Source organism: Culex pipiens, chromosome 2 (genome assembly GCF_016801865.2).
Source record: "Culex pipiens pallens isolate TS chromosome 2, TS_CPP_V2, whole genome shotgun sequence".
NCBI lineage: Eukaryota > Metazoa > Arthropoda > Insecta > Diptera > Culicidae > Culex > Culex pipiens.
Window position 1 is genome coordinate 9,544,889 of NC_068938.1, and position 20,046 is coordinate 9,564,934.

General features: G+C 33.6%; 2 protein-coding genes across 2 annotated transcripts; both read right to left on the bottom strand.

Moving 5' to 3' along the window:
* Positions 1–6,072: 6,072 nt before the first annotated feature.
* LOC120418731 (zinc finger protein 845-like) lies at positions 6,073–13,198 on the bottom strand. Its single transcript, XM_039581206.2, has 6 exons — positions 13,067–13,198; positions 11,853–13,001; positions 7,654–7,869; positions 7,201–7,419; positions 6,630–7,139; positions 6,073–6,567 (listed from the first exon to the last, which is right to left on the bottom strand). The coding sequence occupies exons 1-6, from the start codon at positions 13,082–13,084 to the stop codon at positions 6,427–6,429; spliced, it is 2,253 nt and encodes a 750-aa protein (XP_039437140.1). The 5' UTR covers positions 13,085–13,198; the 3' UTR covers positions 6,073–6,426.
* A 3,550-nt stretch (positions 13,199–16,748) lies between these two features.
* On the bottom strand, positions 16,749–19,154 carry LOC120418732 (zinc finger protein 600). Its single transcript, XM_039581207.2, has 5 exons — positions 18,484–19,154; positions 18,208–18,423; positions 17,932–18,147; positions 17,468–17,686; positions 16,749–17,402 (listed from the first exon to the last, which is right to left on the bottom strand). The coding sequence occupies exons 1-5, from the start codon at positions 18,982–18,984 to the stop codon at positions 17,007–17,009; spliced, it is 1,548 nt and encodes a 515-aa protein (XP_039437141.1). The 5' UTR covers positions 18,985–19,154; the 3' UTR covers positions 16,749–17,006.
* Between the last annotated feature and the right edge of the window lie 892 nt (positions 19,155–20,046).

Genomic DNA, 20,046 nt, shown 5'->3' on the forward strand with positions numbered 1-20,046 from the left:
AATTTTGACATGTTGGAATTTATAAATTTATGGATTTTCGTTAATTCCCTAATTTTACAAGTTTTGAACTAAAAAAATATATTTTTTTATGTTTAGATTTTTTTGAGTTGTTAAATATTCTTAATATCTGTAAATATTTAAAAAAAATATTTTTTTTTATTTTAAATTTTTGTTTTTTTAAATACGTGAAATAGCTGTATTTTTTTATTTTAAAAATTAAAATTTGTATTTCAATTTTTTTACAAAAGAAATAGAAATTAAACTGTGATATTTTAAGCAAGGCCATTTAAAATATCCTTCCAAGTTTATTTTGCTAATGAACAATGTTTAAATTATGAGCTTTTTAAATTTACGAAACCACACACACTTAGATTTTTTAACCGAACTCGGTAGTTGAAAAATCGGTAAAGTTTAGATCGGTTAACAATCTGTCAAAATGAACAAAATTTTACCGAATTTTGGATGTACGATGAACAATTATGAACTTTATTACTAATTTCAGTATTTTTTTACCGAATTCGGTAATTTTCGGTTTACCGAACTGTTAAGCAATTGAAAATTCGGTAAAATTTTTCGAATTCTGTAAAAAATCTGATTGTGTAGAATTTTAATTTCAGCATTAAAAATTTTGAATTTTTTAATTAGTAATAGTAGCAGTTATTTTAGAAAGTTTTTTCTGCTCTCGTTTAATCGACTGAAATTTATGGAAGTTATTTCATCCAATTGATTGTATTGAATTTATTTGTAGTTGTAAGTCTCTCCAAAACTCTGCATTCTGTCATTCGTTAAGCAAATTGTATTCTGATAAGTACCTATAACAAATAAAAATGAATTGAATTGAATTGAATTTTTGAAGTCTAATGTTTTTTATTTCTGGATTCTTATTCTTTAGAATTTTTGGATCTATAATTTTAGAATTTATAAACGTTTGGTTTTTTTTATATTTCCATATTCTTGATTTTTTTTTCGTTTTTAAAGTATTAAATTCTGGGATTTTTTATTTGTTGATCTAGGACTTCGACATTTTAAAGTTCATAAATGTCTGGATTTTTTTTTAAACTGCTAGTTAAATAATTTTTGAGTTAGAAATAAATAATTTTTGATTTTTTATATTTTGAATTTTCAGATTTTTATTTGTTTTTTTTTTTGGTTTTTTATCTTTTTATTTTATTTTCAAACTTTAACAGTTTGCTTGTCCGATTTTTTTTTGCAAAGAGTCAACGCTTGCATGTCAAACGCAAAAAAAATGCAGGTTTGTTTGTTTGTTTGCCGTACTCTAATAACTCCTTCAGATAGTCGGAATAAAAATTCCGGTGAAAATCCGACCATATTTCGGTTTCCTAAGGTCCATCCTCGAAATCATTTACAAAGGAAAAAAAAAACCTGGATCGATTTGGGATCTAAAGTGGAGATAAAAGTGTCCAATAATTAGCTATCGTTGTCACAGGATAAGCACTTGAAATCTCAATTGTGTATCGAAAAATTACATTATTTCATGAATTTCCTAAATTTGAAACAAAATACAGTCCAGACTCGATTATTAGAAGTTTCGATTATCCGAAGGTTTGACTTCGAATAATCGAATCACGAAAAAATCGTATTTTTTTATTTTCTTGCTTTTAACATTAAATTCATGTTCTGCAACCCCATTTTTGTCAAATGTACTAATACAACCCAGAATGGTTGATTACCTAGGTATTAAATAAAAAAAATCCTTTTTTCAATATTTCATCACCGCCATATTGGTCATCACTTTAGAGTAATTTAGGGGTCCATTCTTAAGCTCAATAATCAAAAATAAGACAACGAAATTTTTTTTCCTGATTCGATTATCCGAAGTGAAATTTTGCCAAGGCCTTCAGATAGTCCCGTCTAACACAGTCCAGATTCGATTATCCGTAGGCCTCGGAAAAAAATCTTCGGATAATCGTATCACGATTATTTTTCCGTTGTCTGATTTTTGATTGTCAAGCTTATGTATGACCCCTTAACTACTCTAAAATAATTGCGAATTTAAAAATCCAAGATGGTGGCCAAAATGGCGGTGATGAAATGTTAAGAAAAGGCCTTTTGTACCTAAATAGGCAATCAACCACTCAAATTTGAGTAAAATGGGGTTACAGAACTCGAATTTGACTTTTATTTTAGAATATTTAAACGTTTAAACGTTTTGAATCTTTAAATAAACGATTCTAGAATTTTTATTTTTTTTATTTTTGTTGGGTTTAAATCTTAACATTTTTGAATTAATAAATCTGGAATATTCGATGACAAGGAAAAAACATTTTTTTTTCTTGATTCAATTGGGTACTAAAGCCCTATGTAAATTTTTATGTACAACGGTAAAAAACACGATCAAAAACCATTTCTGATCACTTTTTTCATTTTAATGCAAAAAAAATAATGACAAGACAACATTTTTTCGATGGATCAACTATGGTCCCCTTGAAACGAACTGTCAAGTAGGAGCTTTTCTGTCAAGAACAGGGTGGCCACCAGATTTCGATTTTCAATTTCCCGGTTTTTTCCCGGTTTTCTCCCGAGACCAGAAGAAATTTTCCGGAATGTTTTTAAAACAAATTTCAATGTTTTTTAGGCTAACGTTAGTATCAACATACTTTTTGAACGCATACATTTGGTTCAAAGTTTGAATTCATAAAGAAAGCTTTCAAATATCTTGAGGACAAAGTTAGTCAGTTGTAAACGAAGCCGTTTTTATTTGTTTCCAATCCAAACCTCTAATTTCCCTAATGATTGGAATTTTTCATCATCATGCTCTACAGATTTTACTAACTCAAAATAAATAAAAATAACGTTTTTATTTTTTAGAATAACATTAATCATTATTAGAAAGCCGGAAATAGAATTTATAAGAAAAGATTTGCAAAAATTGTCATCAACATTTATGTAAATTCTCGTAAATTTTCTTTGAAAAAATGTTTTGTGAATTCAAGTAGAACGATTTTTCCATGAATTATCAATTCCTGTGAATTAGTTATTATTTTTTGGCTTAAATTATGTGAGTAGGTACTTTCTTTTTAAAAGTCTTTTTGCATCATTAGTCCAAACAAAAATGTATACACTTTGGTAGCAGTGCAGGAAAATTGCCATACAAATATAAAAAATCGGTAGGTACCTTGAAATATTTTTTTAATAATCTCTTGTTTTTTTTAATGTTCGATCTTTAGTCTCGCAAAAAGTTTTTTTTTCGTTGACATTTTTATTTTCGTCAAATCTTACATTTTTTGAAGACTAATGATTGCAAAATAACTGAACTAGTGTAAAACGCATTTTTAAACATTTTTTCAATGTTGAGACAATGGCTTATTTTATAAATTTTTCTATTATTTGTTTTGCACTGCTGAATTTTTAATTGATGTTTGATTGAGACCTGAATTTTGAAGCATTGAAAATGTCGTTAAAAATGTGTTTCAATGCTAAATTAAATATGGTTGAAAAGGTAAATCTTGTTTCTAGAGTTGTTTAAAAACTTGTACTGGATAGGCCAAACAACGCCTTCAGTTTTCTTAATAAAGCTTCAAAATAAAATGTATTCCTTTATTTCTTTTAAACTATCTACTGAAAATGTCAATAAATTTGGAGATATTCCAATATTCCATATTTGTAAACCAAATTTTCATTTCCGCAAACATTTCCCATATTTCTTTTTGAATTTTATTTTATGTAAATTTCTAATGACGGACGAATTGTTTTTGAAACTGCTCAAAATATACATTCAAAAGATTTTCACGAACTGTTTTGATTTCAGATTTAAACATGCTATTTAATAGTACTTTTCAGAAGCTGTTGCTTTCTTCAAAAAATAATAATTCTTTTATATCTCTAAAAAATAGAATGGTTGAGAAAATTCTTAACTGCTTTCATTTTTGAACACTTGAACACTTCTTTTGGGGCCTCGGAAAATATTTTAAAGGTGTGTTTTTTGAGTGACAAATCTTGAACCTTAAATAAAAAAAAAAATCCTAATTTTAACCTTATGCAAAACTAGTATTTTAGAAAAGAAAGGTCGAATTGACAATATCCACATTATAAAACATAAGATATTTTTACTAACATTTTGAATGGTTTGAATACCTAAATGGTAGATGGCACAATTTACAAATTTGAAACAAATATTCGTAGAAGAAAAAAACTCAAAAACGGAGATATTCCAATATTCCATAATTGTAAACCAAATTTTCATTGCCGCAAACATTTCCCATATTTCTTTTTGAATTTTATTTTATGTAAATTTCTAATGACGGACGAATTGTTTTTGAAACTGCTCAAAATATACATTCAAAAGATTTTCACGAACTGTTTTGATTTCAGATTTATACATGCTATTTAATAGTACTTTTCAGAAGCTGTTGCTTTCTTCAAAAAATAATAATTCTTTTATAACTCTAAAAAATTGAATGGTTTAGAAAATTCTTAACTGCTTTCATTTTTGAACACTTGAACACTTCTTTTGGGGCCTCGAAAAATATTTTAAAAGTGTGTTTTTTGAGTGACAAATCTTGAACCTTAAATTTAAAAAATATCCCAATTTTAACTTTATGCAAAACTAATATTTTTGCAAAGAAAGGTCGAATTGACAATATCCAAATTATAAAACATAAGATATTTTTACTAACATTTTAAATGTTTGAAATACCTAAATGGTAGTTGGCACAATTTACAAATTTGAAACAAATATTCGTAGAAGAAAAAACTCAAAAACGGTGGACTTTTCTTCAAATTCTTAAAATTGCTTAACGAATGTAAAAAAGCAAATTATAGGTTTATCATTTAAATATTAAAAATTCACCCGTTATTCACTGCACCTTAAATATGGTTGTTAGTTTGTTGCTTCAAATCAATTTGTTATTTTTTGTCTCTTAAATATTTTGTTTGGGACAAATGTCCGCCATTACGGGGTTTGTCTTCCGGACCACCTGAGACCGTTCGTGGTACTCCCAGGGGTACATGTACCCAAGGTTGAGAACCGCTGCTGTAGAGCAAACAATTTGCTATATTAAAAAAAAAACAACAAATTCACCAAGTAAAAATATCATAGGTTACATCAGAAAAAAAATCCATAGCCAAGATGCATGAGTTTATTACACAAATTCAAACAAAGTTTTCGCGAAGTCTTCATTTAAAATAACAGGAATAATATTCTATTTGAGAAAAGAACATTTTGAATACATTAAAGAGGCTTTTGTCAAATTTTATATAAACTAAAAATATTTTCCCGGTTTCTCGGTCGAATTCCCGAGTTTTTCCCGGTTTTTTCCCGGTTTTTTTCCCGGTGGATAAAAATCCCGGTTTTTTCCCGGTTTTCCCGGTTTTTTCCCGAGGTGGCCACCCTGGTCAAGAAGGACCGCGAGGTTAATTTTTTAAAATTGATTTAAAAATCCATTTTAAACTCTTTGTGGTCGTACAAAGGGTCATTGTACTCAGAAAAATAAGCTTTATCACTGTAAACAATAATAATAGAAATCTAAGCTTCATTTTAGGACCCAATTATCCGAAGTGAAGGCCTTTGGATAATCGAGTCTGGACTAAATGTTGCTCCATTTAATGTTTGGATCTATTATTTTTATGCTAAGATTTTTAAATTTCAAAATTATAGATTTTTGAATTTGAATGGGTTGGATTTTTTTAATTTATAAATGTTAGGATTTTTCAATTTTATAATTTTCTGAAATTTCTATATTTTTTTTTTTTGATTATTTCTTTTTTATTTGTTACTTTTGTTTATTTTGGTAATTTGTAAGTAAAAATTTTGAGATTTTAAAGTTTTTAAGTTTTGAATTGAATTTTGATTTTTCCCTGGGCTTTGTCATAATAAGTGTCATAGGTTTAATGCTTGTTTGGCAAATAGTATGATTTGATTCGATGTGGAATTAAAATCGAAGTGTTCAGTATATTGCTGAAGCTTCCATTTTTACACATGGACACCACTTCCCCCCCCCCCCCCCCCAAATAAAATAAAATACATAAATAAATATATAAATAAATAAATAAATAAATATTGAATTTCGATTTTTGGATTTTTGAATAAATTTATTATATTTGGTTTTTTTTATTTTATAAATATTTGAAAACGTTAGCCGTAATTTGTCGAAAAATATATCGAAAAAATATTAACGAATTATTACGATTGCGTGATGATTTTTCATCACGACTATTTGGCTATCAATTTTCTGATTCCCAAATAAAAATCATTTGGTTTTTGAAGAGAGTGAACAAAACACGTATGTAAGGTTTGGAGTTAATTCGTTTCATGACAATTGTATCGTTAGACTTGCACTTCTTCCTTCATCTTAAGCACTGGCCTAGTGGGTTATCTCCACAAAAAAAAAAACAATTTTAAATTTATTTTTAATGTATAGACTGATCTACAACGTCTTTGGTATGGAGGAAAAAAAATCAAATGTATTAGTTAGCGTCGGAAACGATTTCCTCTGGAATTTCCTTTTTTATATTAGTTGGTGCCTTCGACGTAGAAGCTTCATTCGCAGGTTGGCCATTTGTGTGCACTAACACGTGCCGTTTTAGCTCAAAATTCGATCCGAAACGCTGAAATTTAAAATAAATCAATTGTTTAGTCTTGTTCCAAAATCAACCTCGCCATCTCTCACCATTTCACACGACTCGAAGTCGCACCGATACTTTCCACTGCGAAGATTCTCGTGTCGTTTCACGTGCTTGGTGCACGTCACCCGCTGCTGAAACCGCTCCGGACACTCGGGACACTTGAACCATCCGTCCTCGTCCTGCTCCAGCTTGATCGGAACCAGCCGTGGTCTTTCAACGCCCGCACTAGTGCCATGCTTCAGGGCCGCATGCCGGCGAAGTTCCGTGTTTGTGCCAAAGTTCGTTTCGCACGTTTCACACCGGAACCTGCCCTGCTCCAGGTCGATGTGCTTCCGGATGTGGCTCACGCAGAACGGACGCTGCAGGAACACTTTGCCACAGGACGAGCAAATAAATAAGTCGTTTTCCTCGATGACCTGATACGGTTTGCCGGTTTGCTTTAAGAGCTCCGATTTGTTTAGTTGGCGCGACTTTAGATTTTTGTTGCAGAAACTCTCCGTCAGCTTGGTAGCTGCTCGTTCATGACGTTGCAAATCGACTTGTTTGACGAAGCACTTGAAAATATTAAAAAGGAAATTATATTTTACCAAAAAAAAATAAGATTGTAAAATTTACCTTCAAACATTTCTTGCACTGATACCGCGCACTGTCCTTGATTTGGTGCCTACGAATGTGTGCTGCGCACGGCTGACGATGTTCAAATGTTTGCTCACATTGCGTGCATTTGAACCGCCCACTGGCGTCCTTTTCCAGCTTGGTCGTCTTCGGCGCTTTTGGCTCCTCACCGTGTTTCTCAATCGAGTGCTTCATCAACTCGGCATTTTCCGGAAAATACTGGAAAGATTACGTTGAAACGCATGTTTTGACCCATGCAGCAAAAATCGTTTAAACTCAGAGAATAAGTTTTGATTTGTTAGCGTGTAACGATTTGACAGCATTGAGACAGCACATTTTTGATTAGAGATCAACGAGCTGTCAAACCTGTACACGCTTTCAGGAACTTGATCGTCTCTTGAGTTTAATGAACTTTTGCTGCATGGGATAAATAATACGAAGAACCTTTCCAACCTTTTCACAAATTGTACACTGGAACGAGCCCTTCTTCATCGCTTCGTGCCTGCGAAAGTGGCGCATCACCAAACGCCGTTGCGTGAATGTTTTTGTGCACTCGGTGCACCTGAAGAGACCCTGCTCGTCACATTCACCGAGCTCGGTCGGTTCGGATTTGACCCGGCCGTGCTTGGCGGCCGCGTGCTGCGCGAGCTCCTTGTTGTCGGCAACATACTGAAAATAAAAAGGTTCCAAACGTTTTAAAACTTTAAAGAATTTTAAGGGTTGCAACTCAAATCGAATAATTAAAGCTTTTCACAAAAAAGTTAAATTTAACCATCAACATTGAGATATCGAGTGATTGGTATTTGTTTTTTTAAGGAATCATTTTTTTTTTAAACGTTCAAAAGTTTTAAGCAGGTAGCTAGAAACCTCCGAAAAATTAAAATATTACAGCAATCAAAATTGCACTTGATATTTTTAATCTAATCTAATCTAATCTAATCTAATCGAACACAAGCGCAGCCAGTCCGAAGAAAGCATCCGGGAAGAACTTATGGTTAGATTACGCCTCAAGTTCTTTCTTGTCATTATTAATGATTGCAGTACTTTCGAGAACCCCCGAAATGTATTACACTCACTAAAGCGGCCCGGCCTACTGCGTTGCATTAACCGCAAGAGACAGATTCTATGAACGGAACCCACATTTCATGGAATCATCAGGGGAAGAAGAAGAAGTGAGGACATACCGTACCAACCACTTCGAGTTATTTATAGAATATGGTGTGTAGTGTGTGTAGGGGAATTGTTGGGAAAGGGATTGTTGTATTATATAGTAAATGACCTTGTGACATTATTTCACCACTACGGATTAATTCACTCAAGGGTTGTCAACCCCTCGGTGGCCGAGTGGCTAAAGCATCTGACCACCAACCCAAAGGTGTGAGTTCGAATCCCACCTGATTCCATGCGTTTTTTGTTCATATTCAAAGTTCAATTATAGTCGAATAATTTCAAGGAGACCGGTCGGGAATCGAACCCGGAACCTTCCGCTTATGAGGCGGGAGTCGTAGCCATTAAGCCACGGGCCGGTCTCAAAAAAAAAAAAAATTGCACTTGATATTTTTAATAAAAAAAAAAAAAAAAAAAAATAAAAATAAAAAAAAAAAAAAAAATAAAAAAAAAAAAAAAATAAAAAAAAAAAAAAAAAAAAAAATAATAATAAAAAAAAATGTTTTTTTTTTTTAATTTTTAATATTTTATAATAAGGCTTTCTAGTCAGAAATTTACCAACACACTCAAAGAATGTTTACATGGCAGCTGTGGGTTTGTTTGCATCAGATTTGCTATCTCGTTATACAGCAATTCCCCACGAAAACAGCATGATTCAAAAAAAAAAAAGTTTTCCGATCGGGCTCCAAATTTTTCTGGGGGTTCCTTGGCCGAAATAATTAGACCCGTATTTTTTTTTTTTTTTGCCATTAGAGTGACCTACGCTGTATTAGGGTGGTCCGAAAAATGGCAATTTTCGTCATTTTTCGCAAAAACCACTTTTTTCGAAAAACCCAGTTTTTATTTTCAAAAAATCGTATCTCAGAGTATTGAAAACATAAATTCACCATTTTTTGGTATGTTACGTGAAATTTTCCGAGGAATCCGATAAAAATATTTTCAGACATAGGCCCTTTGGTCACGAGACCTTCAAAACAGCATTTTTAGTTTTCATACGACCTTTTCAAATGTTAAGCTAGATTTTGGAAACTTCTTACTATTTTTCCCAAGTAGCCAAATTAATCACTTTTCTTTTGCATCTAAAAAGGGATGAAATGGCGCGGAGATATGATTTTTTGAAAAAAGTGGTTTTTACGAAAAATGACGAAAATTGCCATTTTTCGGACCACCCTAACACGGTGTAGGTCACCCTAATGGCCAAACAAAAAAATACGGGTCTAATTTTATCGGCAAAGGAACCACACGAAAAAAATTGAGCCCGGTCGGAGAACTTTTTTTTCGAATCATGCTGTTTTCATGGGAATTGGGTCCTAAAATGAAGCTTAGATTGCTGATATTATTGTTTACAGCGATAGAGCTTATTGTTCTGAGTACAATGACCCTTTGTACGACCACAAAGTATTTAAAATGGATTTTTAAATCAATTTTGAAAAATTAACCTCGCGGTCCTTTTTGACAGAAAAGCTCCTACTTGACAGCTCGTTCAAAGGGGACCATAGTTGATCCATCAAAAAAATGTTGTCTTGTCAAAAAAAAATTGCATTAAAATGAAAAAAAGTGATCAGAAATGGTTTTTAATCGTGTTTTTTACCGTTGTACATAAAAATTTAGATAGGGCTTTAGTACCCAATTGCTGTATATATAGCAAAAATTTTTTGTCAGGCGACTTCTAGCTGTTTTTTTTTGGTACTGACCACCCGATATATCAGCCAACATATTACGCGGGGCTGTGACAGCTTGTTTACATCAGGGCAGTGTAACGAGGAGTTCGTCATATATTTTTGTCACTGGGCCTAGAAAGCCTTACTTTGTAAATTTTGTAATTTTTCTTCATTTTTTTTTAACTTTTAAGGTTTCCAGCTTTTAAACTTTGAAAAGAATTTAGTTTTTTGGGTTTTCAAATGTTGAAATATTTATACTTTTTATTATTTTTTTTTATATTTTAAATTATAAAAAAAAGTAAATTATAAAAAAAGAAATTTTGAACTTTTGAAAACAAGTTTCTAAATATCGAGATTGACTCGATCGTTATCCGTAATTTGTCGATAATAGAACAAAAAATTACGATTGATATAAATCAACAAGGCTATCGATTTCAGATTTCAAAATACTTAATTTTTTACAAAACACCGTTTTGCCTTACTAACTGAGGTAAGGCTATAATTCTGCTCTAAAAATGAACTCGTAGACCAACCTTCATGTATACTTATCGACTCAGAATCGAAAACTGAACAAATGTCGATTTTGCTCAAATTTTGGAATTCGATTCTGTTTAGAGTCCCATACGTACCTATTGATTTTTATTAAGTTTCGATACATAATTCAAAAGTTATGTACACAAATGTGTTTTGCATATATCCGGATCTCACTTAAATGTATGTAAACTATATCCGGATTCAACGTCCGACTCATCGTTGGTTATGTTATTGAAAATATGTCTCGAGTTATGACCAATTAAGTGATATTCGTGTACTTTTTTATAATCGAATCATGATTTTTTTTTTGTTGCCATATTTTTGTTTGTCGATATTAAGTATGACCTCTTAACTACTCCAAATTGATTTAGAAAAAAACGCACTTAATAATTTAATAGGCGATTTACTTTTCAAATTTTGCTAAAATGGGGTCGCAGAAATAAAATTTCATGTTAAAAGTAAAGGAAGTAGGGGAACAGCATCTAATTCCAGCGTGCCTCGAATGTTGGCAGGTCAGAACTTTGACATTCAATTAAAGCTTATTAAAAGCGTTTCCAACTGATATCGAGTGATAAATAGCTTAATGAGAAGTGAGCAAGCAAGTTTCTATCAACAGTTCTGCAAAATTAGTTTTTTAAATAGTGAAAATCAGCAAATTGGATGGAATTAGGAGCGAGTGCTTGACCTGCCAAACATACGAGAATTTCCCCTATTAGACTACGACAAACAAACAAACTTTTTGACAGTTTGTCAGTTTGCCTGCATTTGTTTGCAGAAACGTCAGCCTGCATACATTTGGCTTTGTTTGCGAGTTTGCCGCAAACAAGTTTGTTTGTTTGTTTGCCATAGTCTAATAGCTCCTTAAGAAAAAAAAACAATGAAAAAAATAGTCGTGATTCCGAAGTCTCTTACAAACCTTCGGATAACAAGGACTGCACAAAAAAAAAAACAAATTTTAGCTTGAAAAGAGTTTCCGGTGTAAAACACTAAAATTTTCACAAAATACCTTATTTTTTTAATATTAAAATTTTGATTATTTGGTATCAATTGACGGAAAATTTTGTGAAGATTAGTTTCTAGCTTAAAATGCAAAAAAAAAACCATTATTTTATAACCAGTCAAAATAAATGTTGATTCAAAAATAGTATGTACCCAATTTTTTTTTAAACTTCAAGCACTGCAAACTATTACAAATAAGTGTGCACTGGGTTCTTGATTCCGAACTGTTAAAGAGATATTACAAATTCCAGATTTTTGGAGGACTTGGAAAGCCAAATTTCAGATAATTACCAATCCACACGCTTCACACTGGAACGTGGCTCGTGCTTTTGTGATATGCACGCCTATGTGGCGAACACAAGTGTCGTGTTGTTGAATCAGCTTCAAACACATAGGACACTTGAAAAACTCTTCTCCGTTCTGCTCCACAACGATCGGATCCGTGCCCAGCTCCTCCGCCTGTTTCTCAGTAAAATCCAGCGTTGCAAAGCGAAACTCCGGCCGGCCCAGATGCGTTCGGATGTGTTGGTCAATCAGGTGCTGCTGGGAAAACGTTTTGCTGCACGTGGAACATTTAAAGGTGCCGTCTTCCTCCTCCAGCACTATCGGCCTATAGTCGCAAATATTGAGCTCCAAGTGTCGTTTCAAAGAGGTTCCATTGGCAAAGAACTTGTCACACTTTTTGCACCGATGCCGCTTTCCGTCCGGTGTCTGCCCTGTCCTGTGCTCCTCCAAATGCTCCTCAAAGCTCTCCTTGTTATCGCACACCGTATCGCACGACCGGTACCGGCACTTGTACTGCAACGTCAACTTGCCAATCCCTCCGCCGTGAACGTTCTGCTGGTGTCGGTTCAACTCGCGCCGCGTCGCGAAAATTTTCCGGCACGGTGCGCACACGAAGCGCTTGCTGTCGAGGTCCCGGTGCCGCTTGCGGTGCATCTTGAACGAGATCGCCACGTCGAACTGCTTGTCGCACTTGTCACAGCGGAACCGTTTTGGCGCACTTTCAGCCTCCTCCGAAGGTCGCTCACTTTTTACACCTCCGTGCATCCGCCGTTCGTGTGTGTCCAACGCGCCTGCCGTACCAAAAGGTTTCTGGCATGGCGCGCACATGAATCGCTTGCTCTCCAAGTTCCGGTGCTTCAGCAGGTGCTCGCTATACGAGCGCTTCGAGGTGAACTGCTTGTTGCATTTGTCACAGCTGAAGGCAGGTTCTTCCGTGACGACCTTATCCAGAGGCTCCTCCTCCTCCAGAGGTTCATTTTTGATGGTAATTTCGTAACCGTATGCCGAGATGACTACGTTCTCGTGGGATGTCGGTTCCGGGTGTGGGTGCTCATCCTCCAGGATCAGCTCTTCCTTCACAATTGTTTCAGTGTGGAATTGTGGACAATCGACCCCTTCTTCTAGTTTGATTTGAGCTGACATTTTGACAAGAAGCTAAAAATTCAATCAAATGGAATTAAACTTCATCAAATTCGAAGTCAAAATAACGCGAAACGTACGTTTTCTTTACTTTCCATGAGCCTCTAAATGATTTATCACACGAAACAAGACCAGGTGCTTGTTCAAAAGTTATCTAATTTTTTTTTTGGCAAACTCAAAAAACTGACATCACTTGAATGTTGTTGTTTATTCGATGCACGATTAAACTGAATTGCTCAAAAGTAAAAACAAATTAAACCACCCACACTGTATAACTGAAAATCGCACGGGGTGGAATTTTACCCAGATCTGTGTAAAATTTTACACAGATCGCTGGCTTAAAATATATATTTTTAACCATTTCTGTGTTATATTTTACCCAGATCTGTGAAAAATTTTACTCAGATCTGTGTAAAATTTTACACAGATTGCTTTTATAAAATTACACAGATTTGACAGACAACGGCTGAACACAGATCTGTGTACAAGGCTTTTACACAGATTCTGTGTATTCCAGGTTTTGGGCAATCTGTGTCAAATTTTACACAGATCTGTGTTATCTGAATTTTGCGTGTAATCGCAGTCGAACTGAAAAAATCGTATGAAAAAGTGCGAAAACGAACTCAGCAAAATGTGATTTTCAGTTACAGTGCACCAATCCGCTTACACTTCGACCAAGTTCTACTCAAAATTCGAGTAAAATTAAAGTGATTTGAATCCACTGACTTTCTATGGTATTTTAACAATTTGTGGACATCCAAGCATTTTTCACAAGTTTTCAATGCTTTATCGTTGTGAACAATAATATCACAAATTTAAGCTTCATTTTAGGACCCAATTCTTTAACTCTTAAATTCTTAAATTCTCCCTGGGCCTTGTAAAGTCAGGGCATGATTTGATCCTAGTGCATTAGTTAAAATTTGGGTATATACCTATTCTTTTTTATAAGCACTATGGACACCACTTCATGCTACGAGAACTCGCTTTGCTGCAGCCCCAGGGCATAAGCGTTGACCGATAAGCTGTCTTCGTGAACTAGGTAGTTCTCTGATAGTGAAAATATCACAATTGCACAAGAAACCACTGCTTCTGTGACTTTTTCACTATCACAATGTGGGATTTAGGTGGGACTTCAGGATAGTACACTCAACCCCCGGTGGTTGGTCACTTTTTCGTTTGACACTTTTTTAGTTTGTACCCCGTTGGTTGGTCAAAGTCAAACTAAAAAGTGACGAACTGTCACTTTTTACACGGCGCTCACGCACACTATTAAAACAAACGTTTGGTAGTGTGTGTGAACTCCGTGTAAAAGGGGTGTCAAACTAAAACGTGACCCCGTTCGTTTGACAACAGTTGGTGTCAAACCATCGGGGTTTGAGTGTATAATTGATTTGTTGCTTAGCATAAGCATTTAAAATAAATCTGTATTCTTTCAAAATCTATTTAAAGTTAAAGTTAGTTGCAATTGTTAAGCTAGAGTAATGCTGTCAATAAACTTTAATTGATGTAGACTACTAGGCATATTTTATGTCAAAATTTTCATAGAGTCTCGATCAATCAAAAATGTTATGATATCGGACAAAATTCATTGATCTGTTGAACTAACGGTTTTCGGATTAGGTTTGTTTCGACCATTGTTGCGAATCGAGGAACTACGGATTTTTTGTTTAGCTATGAACATTAAGTTTAGAAGATTTTAGATTAAAGTTTTGATTTTCAATTGAAGTTAGTTAGCAAATGAATATTTGGACTTTTATGAATAATTGAACATTTTGGACTTATGAATAACACACAACTGCGGATTTATTCTAGAGTCAGATCCATACAGCGTCAGTGTTTATTTGGTCGAAGTGTACTAATTCATTGGCAGATCTGATTCTAGTTGTAATGTACGACAAGACTACTGACGGACGTGACAGGACGAGGGCCCAGTTTAGAGGTTTCAACATTAACGATGTGCGGCTGGATCACCCTCAAAAAAAAAAATCTTAAAATCTTAAATTCTTAAATTCTTAAATTCTTCAATTCTTAAATTCTTAAATTCTTAAATTCTTAAATTCTTAAATTCTTAAATTCTTAAATTCTTAAATTCTTAAATTCTTAAATTCTTAAATTCTTAAATTCTTAAATTCTTAAATTCTTAAATTCTTAAATTCTTAAATTCTTAAATTCTTAAATTCTTAAATTCTTAAATTCTTAAATTCTTAAATTCTTAAATTCTTAAATTCTAAAATTCTTAAATTCTTAAATTCTTAAATTCTTAAATTCTTAAATTCTTAAATTCTTAAATTCTTAAATTCTTAAATTCTTAAATTCTTAAATTCTTAAATTCTTAAATTCTTAAATTCTTAAATTCTTCAATTCTTAAATTCTTAAATTCTTAAATTCTTGAATTCTTGAATTCTTAAATTCTTAAATTCTTAAATTCTTAAATTCTTAAATTCTTAAATTCTTAAATTCTTAAATTCTTAAATTCTTAAATTCTTAAATTCTTAAATTCTTAAATTCTTAAATTCTTAAATTCTTAAATTCTTAAATTCTTAAATTCTTAAATTCTTAAATTCTTAAATTCTTAAATTCTTAAATTCTTAAATTCTTAAATTCTTAAATTCTTAAATTCTTAAATTCTTAAATTCTTAAATTCTTAAATTTTTAAATTCTTAAATTCTTAAATTCTTAAATTCTTAAATTCTTAAATTCTTAAATTCTTAAATTCTTAAATTCTTAAATTCTTAAATTCTTAAATTCTTAAATTCTTAAATTCTTAAATTCTTAAATTCTTAAATTCTTAAATTCTTAAATTCTTAAATTCTCAAATTTAAAGATTATTAATTTTGGCGAGAACTTCGGGCAATAAAAGTACGAATTGTTTAAAAAAAAAAATCCTAGAGCTTCGTTTTTTTTTTGAGTTTTTTTAATTTTATACTTCGAAATTGGTTTAATTGCAAAAATAAATAATTTTAAAAATTTTGATTTTGAAATTCATCAAAAAAGAATTTCAGATTTTTTAATTTTAAATGTGTAAATGAATAAATTTGCATGCATATTCGTATGTTAAAACTTTTGAATACATGTTTAATATTTTTAAATTCCTCAATTCGAAAAAAAATGCTTTTTTTATTTGAAATTCAATTTTTATTCGCATTTTTGTATTTCTTTTTGATTTATGGATTTCTTAATTTCTGTGCTTCCAAATTTTTAAATCACTAATATTTTAAATTTTTTGAATTTCACTACCCGAAAATTGAATTCTGTTTAAATTTATTCCTTTAGTTAACTTTATTTCAAACACAACATAAATGCTGTCCTTTTAATTTGAAGACTCTGCGTTTTAAGATTCGGCATTTTAAGACAATTAGGAATTTGCTATATTATAATATCGAATACGAAATATTTTCAGTCGCATTTAAACAAGCAAATCCAAAATATATTGCAAATAAGTACCGAAACGTCATATGCCACTTCACAAATCGTGACCCTTTCCTTTACCGTTCCTTGGGCGTTTTGCGTTCCTTTCGAGCTGCGTACCGGCCTTAAAAGAGAAATGCTGTTTTGTTGTGAAAATGCTAGTGGCCATGGCTGATTTGAACTTAAAACAATTATTTTGACGAAAAGGACAATTAAATTTCACTCAAAGTTGTTTGCAATGATGCGAAATAAAGGATTTGTAGACAAATACCCGCTTAACATTATAATTTTATTGAATTTTTCATCAAAAATCCTTTAGAGGGGAAGGGGTCCGCTAATGGATAACATACCGTGTCAGTTTTTACAATTTTATTGAACTCAAATTTGCCCATATACATTTTACAGTTTTTATGTTTCATAAAGTAGTTGGTTTGGAGCTCGGAAGGAACGTTGTTTAAGAAAAATTGCGCATACTTTTCGTGAGGCATATTTTTAAAATCTTTTAATCGCAGGAATAAAAAAATAATTTTTGATTTTTTAATTTTCAGTTGCAGGAAATTTCAATTTTCAATCTCTAAAAATATTTTTTTGTCCGCCATTATTAAATGATTTTTATTCTTTTTTTATTTTTTGCGGTTTATCAACGCTCGCACTGGCGCCTTGCTCTTGGCCATGCTTCAGGGCTGTATGTCTACGAATCTCCTTGTTTGTGCCAAAGTTCATTCCACACGTTTTACACTTGAACCTTTCCTGCTCCATGTGGACATGCTTCCGAATGTGGGCCAGACAGCACCTACGCTTCAGGAACGTTTTGCCGCACGTCGAGCAAATAAATAATCCATTTTCTTCTATCGCGTGATGCTCTTCTTTGTCCCTCGCTTTGTCCGTTTTCCTGGCGAGTTTTGTTTTGTTTAGTTGAAGCAACTTGACATTTTTGGTACATAAACTTGCTGTCTGCGTTGCAGCAACACGTTCATGACGTACCAGTTCCTCTGGTTTTACGAAACACTTGAAACAAATAATAAAAAGTACATTATATAACAGAAAAATATCTCAAATTAAAAAAAAATTACCATCAGACATTTTTTGCACTGATACCGTCCACTGTCCTTAATTTTGTGTTTACGGATATGTGCCACGCACGAGTGGCGAAGTTCAAATGTTTTCTCACATCGAGTACATTTGAAGCGCCCACTGGCGTCCATTTCCGGCCTTTCGGGCTTTGGCACGATTAGCTCCTCGTCGTGTTTCTCAACCGAGTGTTTCATCAACTCGGCTTTTCGGGCAAAGCACTGGAAAGATTAAATTGAAAGGCACATTGCAGTTCTTTACTCATGCTTACTGAACATTGACCGTTTCAACACAAGCAGAAAAAAGCGTTACTAGACATAAAATAAGTTATGTTCTGTTAGCGTGTAACGATTTGACAGCGTTACAGCTGTCAAACTTTACACGCTCTCAGGAACTTGGTCAACTCTTGAGTTTAGTGTATATACTTTTGCTGCAAAAGATGAATAATTAGGAGAAACTTTCCGACCTTTCCGCAAACTTTACACTGGAACGAGCCACTGTTTAACACTTCGTGTCTGCGAAGGTGGCGCATCAACCCATCACGTTGCGTGAATGTTTTTGTGCACTCGGTACACACGAAAAGGCCTTGCTCGTCACTTTCACCGAGTTCTACCGGATCGGATTTGACCTGGCCATGCTTGCTGGCGGCGTGCTGCACGAGCTCCTTTTTGCTGGCAACATACTGAAAATATACATTTTTGATTTAGATGAATTGGGCATTCCAACTGTTTAAAAAAAATACCAATCCACAAGTTTCACACTGGAACGTCGCTCGTGTCCTTGTATTATGCGTACCCTGATGCGTTCGGATGTGTTGGTCAATCAGGTGCTGCTGGGAAAACGTTTTGCTGCACGTGGGACATTTGAAGGTGCCGTCTTCCTCCTCCACGGCTATCGGCGTCGAGTCGCAAGTCTTGAGCTTCCAGTGTCTTTTCAAGGACATTCGTTTATCGAAGATCTGTTGAGGTAAAAATTCCTGATTATTACGAGCGATCGTAAAGCGATATAAACTTCTCACCTGGTCACACTTGTCGCACCGATGTCGCTTTTTATCCTGTCTTTGTTGTTTCCTGTGCGCTGATAAATGCTTCTCGAAGCTCTTCTTGTTTTCGCACACCGTATCGCACGACGGGAAGTTGCACTTGTACTGCAACTCCAGGTTGCCCTCGTGCATTTGCTGGTGTCGGTCCAACTCGCTCCAGTTACCAAAAACTTTCTGGCAGGGCTCGCACATATATCGCTTGCTGTCGATGTTCCGGTGCCTCAGCATGTGCTCATTATACGCGCGCTGCGTGGTAAAGTTCCTACTGCATTTGTCACATCTCAAGGCAGATTCTCCCGTGACGTAAAACTGCTCAACGGGTTCATCCTCCGCCTCCTCCAGTGGTTCATTTTTGATGGTTATTTCTTCGCTCTCGTTTGGCAGCTCATCCTCAAGAATCAGCTCTTCCTTCACAATGGTTTCGGTGTGGAATTGAGGACAATCGACCCCTTCTTCCGTTTCTATTTTAGCTGACATTTCCGCAAAAAGCTCGTCTTCGTGTTTCCAAAAACAAAAGTCAGTTAGTTAGTTATGCCGTGACATTACCGGAATGGGGCTGAATAACGCTGGCCATGTTAGTTTAGTTCACCGATAGGTACTAGAAATTCAATTATGTGTTTGGGAAGCGCTTTTTCAGTAGACGTTGCATTCTACGTACTCCTGTCAGTGCTTGGCAGGGGGTGGCAACCCGATTTCAGCTGAAGTAAACTGACAGCAGTCTTCATTGGTACGGTTGTCAAATGAGAGCTCACATCAAAAGCACGAGCTGTCGAGTGGTAGCCCATAGGAAGTAAATAAATAAAAAAAACATGAAAAATACCGTCATTTATGGTCCTGATGGCAAATTCTATTATATTATTGGCGATTCAGTTTCAAAATTTGTTGAAAATTGATATTGAAAAAAGTTATTATTTTGTTTACCTTTTTTCGCATTTTTTTCTGTAGGTCGATCAAACAGTGCGTCCGTACATACACTGAGAATCACAAGGAGAATCAGCATAACTTATTTTTAAAGATTGCTTCAATACATTTGTATGGCATTCACGCAAAATTCAGATAGCACAAATCTGTGTAAAAAAAATACAATGATTTGACAATTTTAGTGGTGATTATTGCATTCGATCGTAATATTACGATCGTAATTTCTCGACTTACGATCGACATATCTCGATCTACTATGGACAAATTACGACTTACTATTGACTTACTTACTTAAAAAATAACAAATAAGAAATCTAAATAAATTTATTTTTAATTTCAAACAATGAAAAAACTTCAAAATATAAAAAAAATATTTGAAAAATTTCAATAATTTTATATTTTTTTTATATTTAAAATGCATTGGAAAGAGAAACTCTTAAAACTTAAGAAAATTTAAGGGTTGGAAATTTTACTTGTTTAATGAGACATTGCCAATGTTTTTTTTAATGTCATTACTGTAGTGAATGAGTGTGGCAGAGAAGAGTGAGAGAGAGAGAGAGTGAGACGAGAGAGTTCGTGAATCGAAATTAGAGAGCAAGAGATATCAGGTCAAGCGAG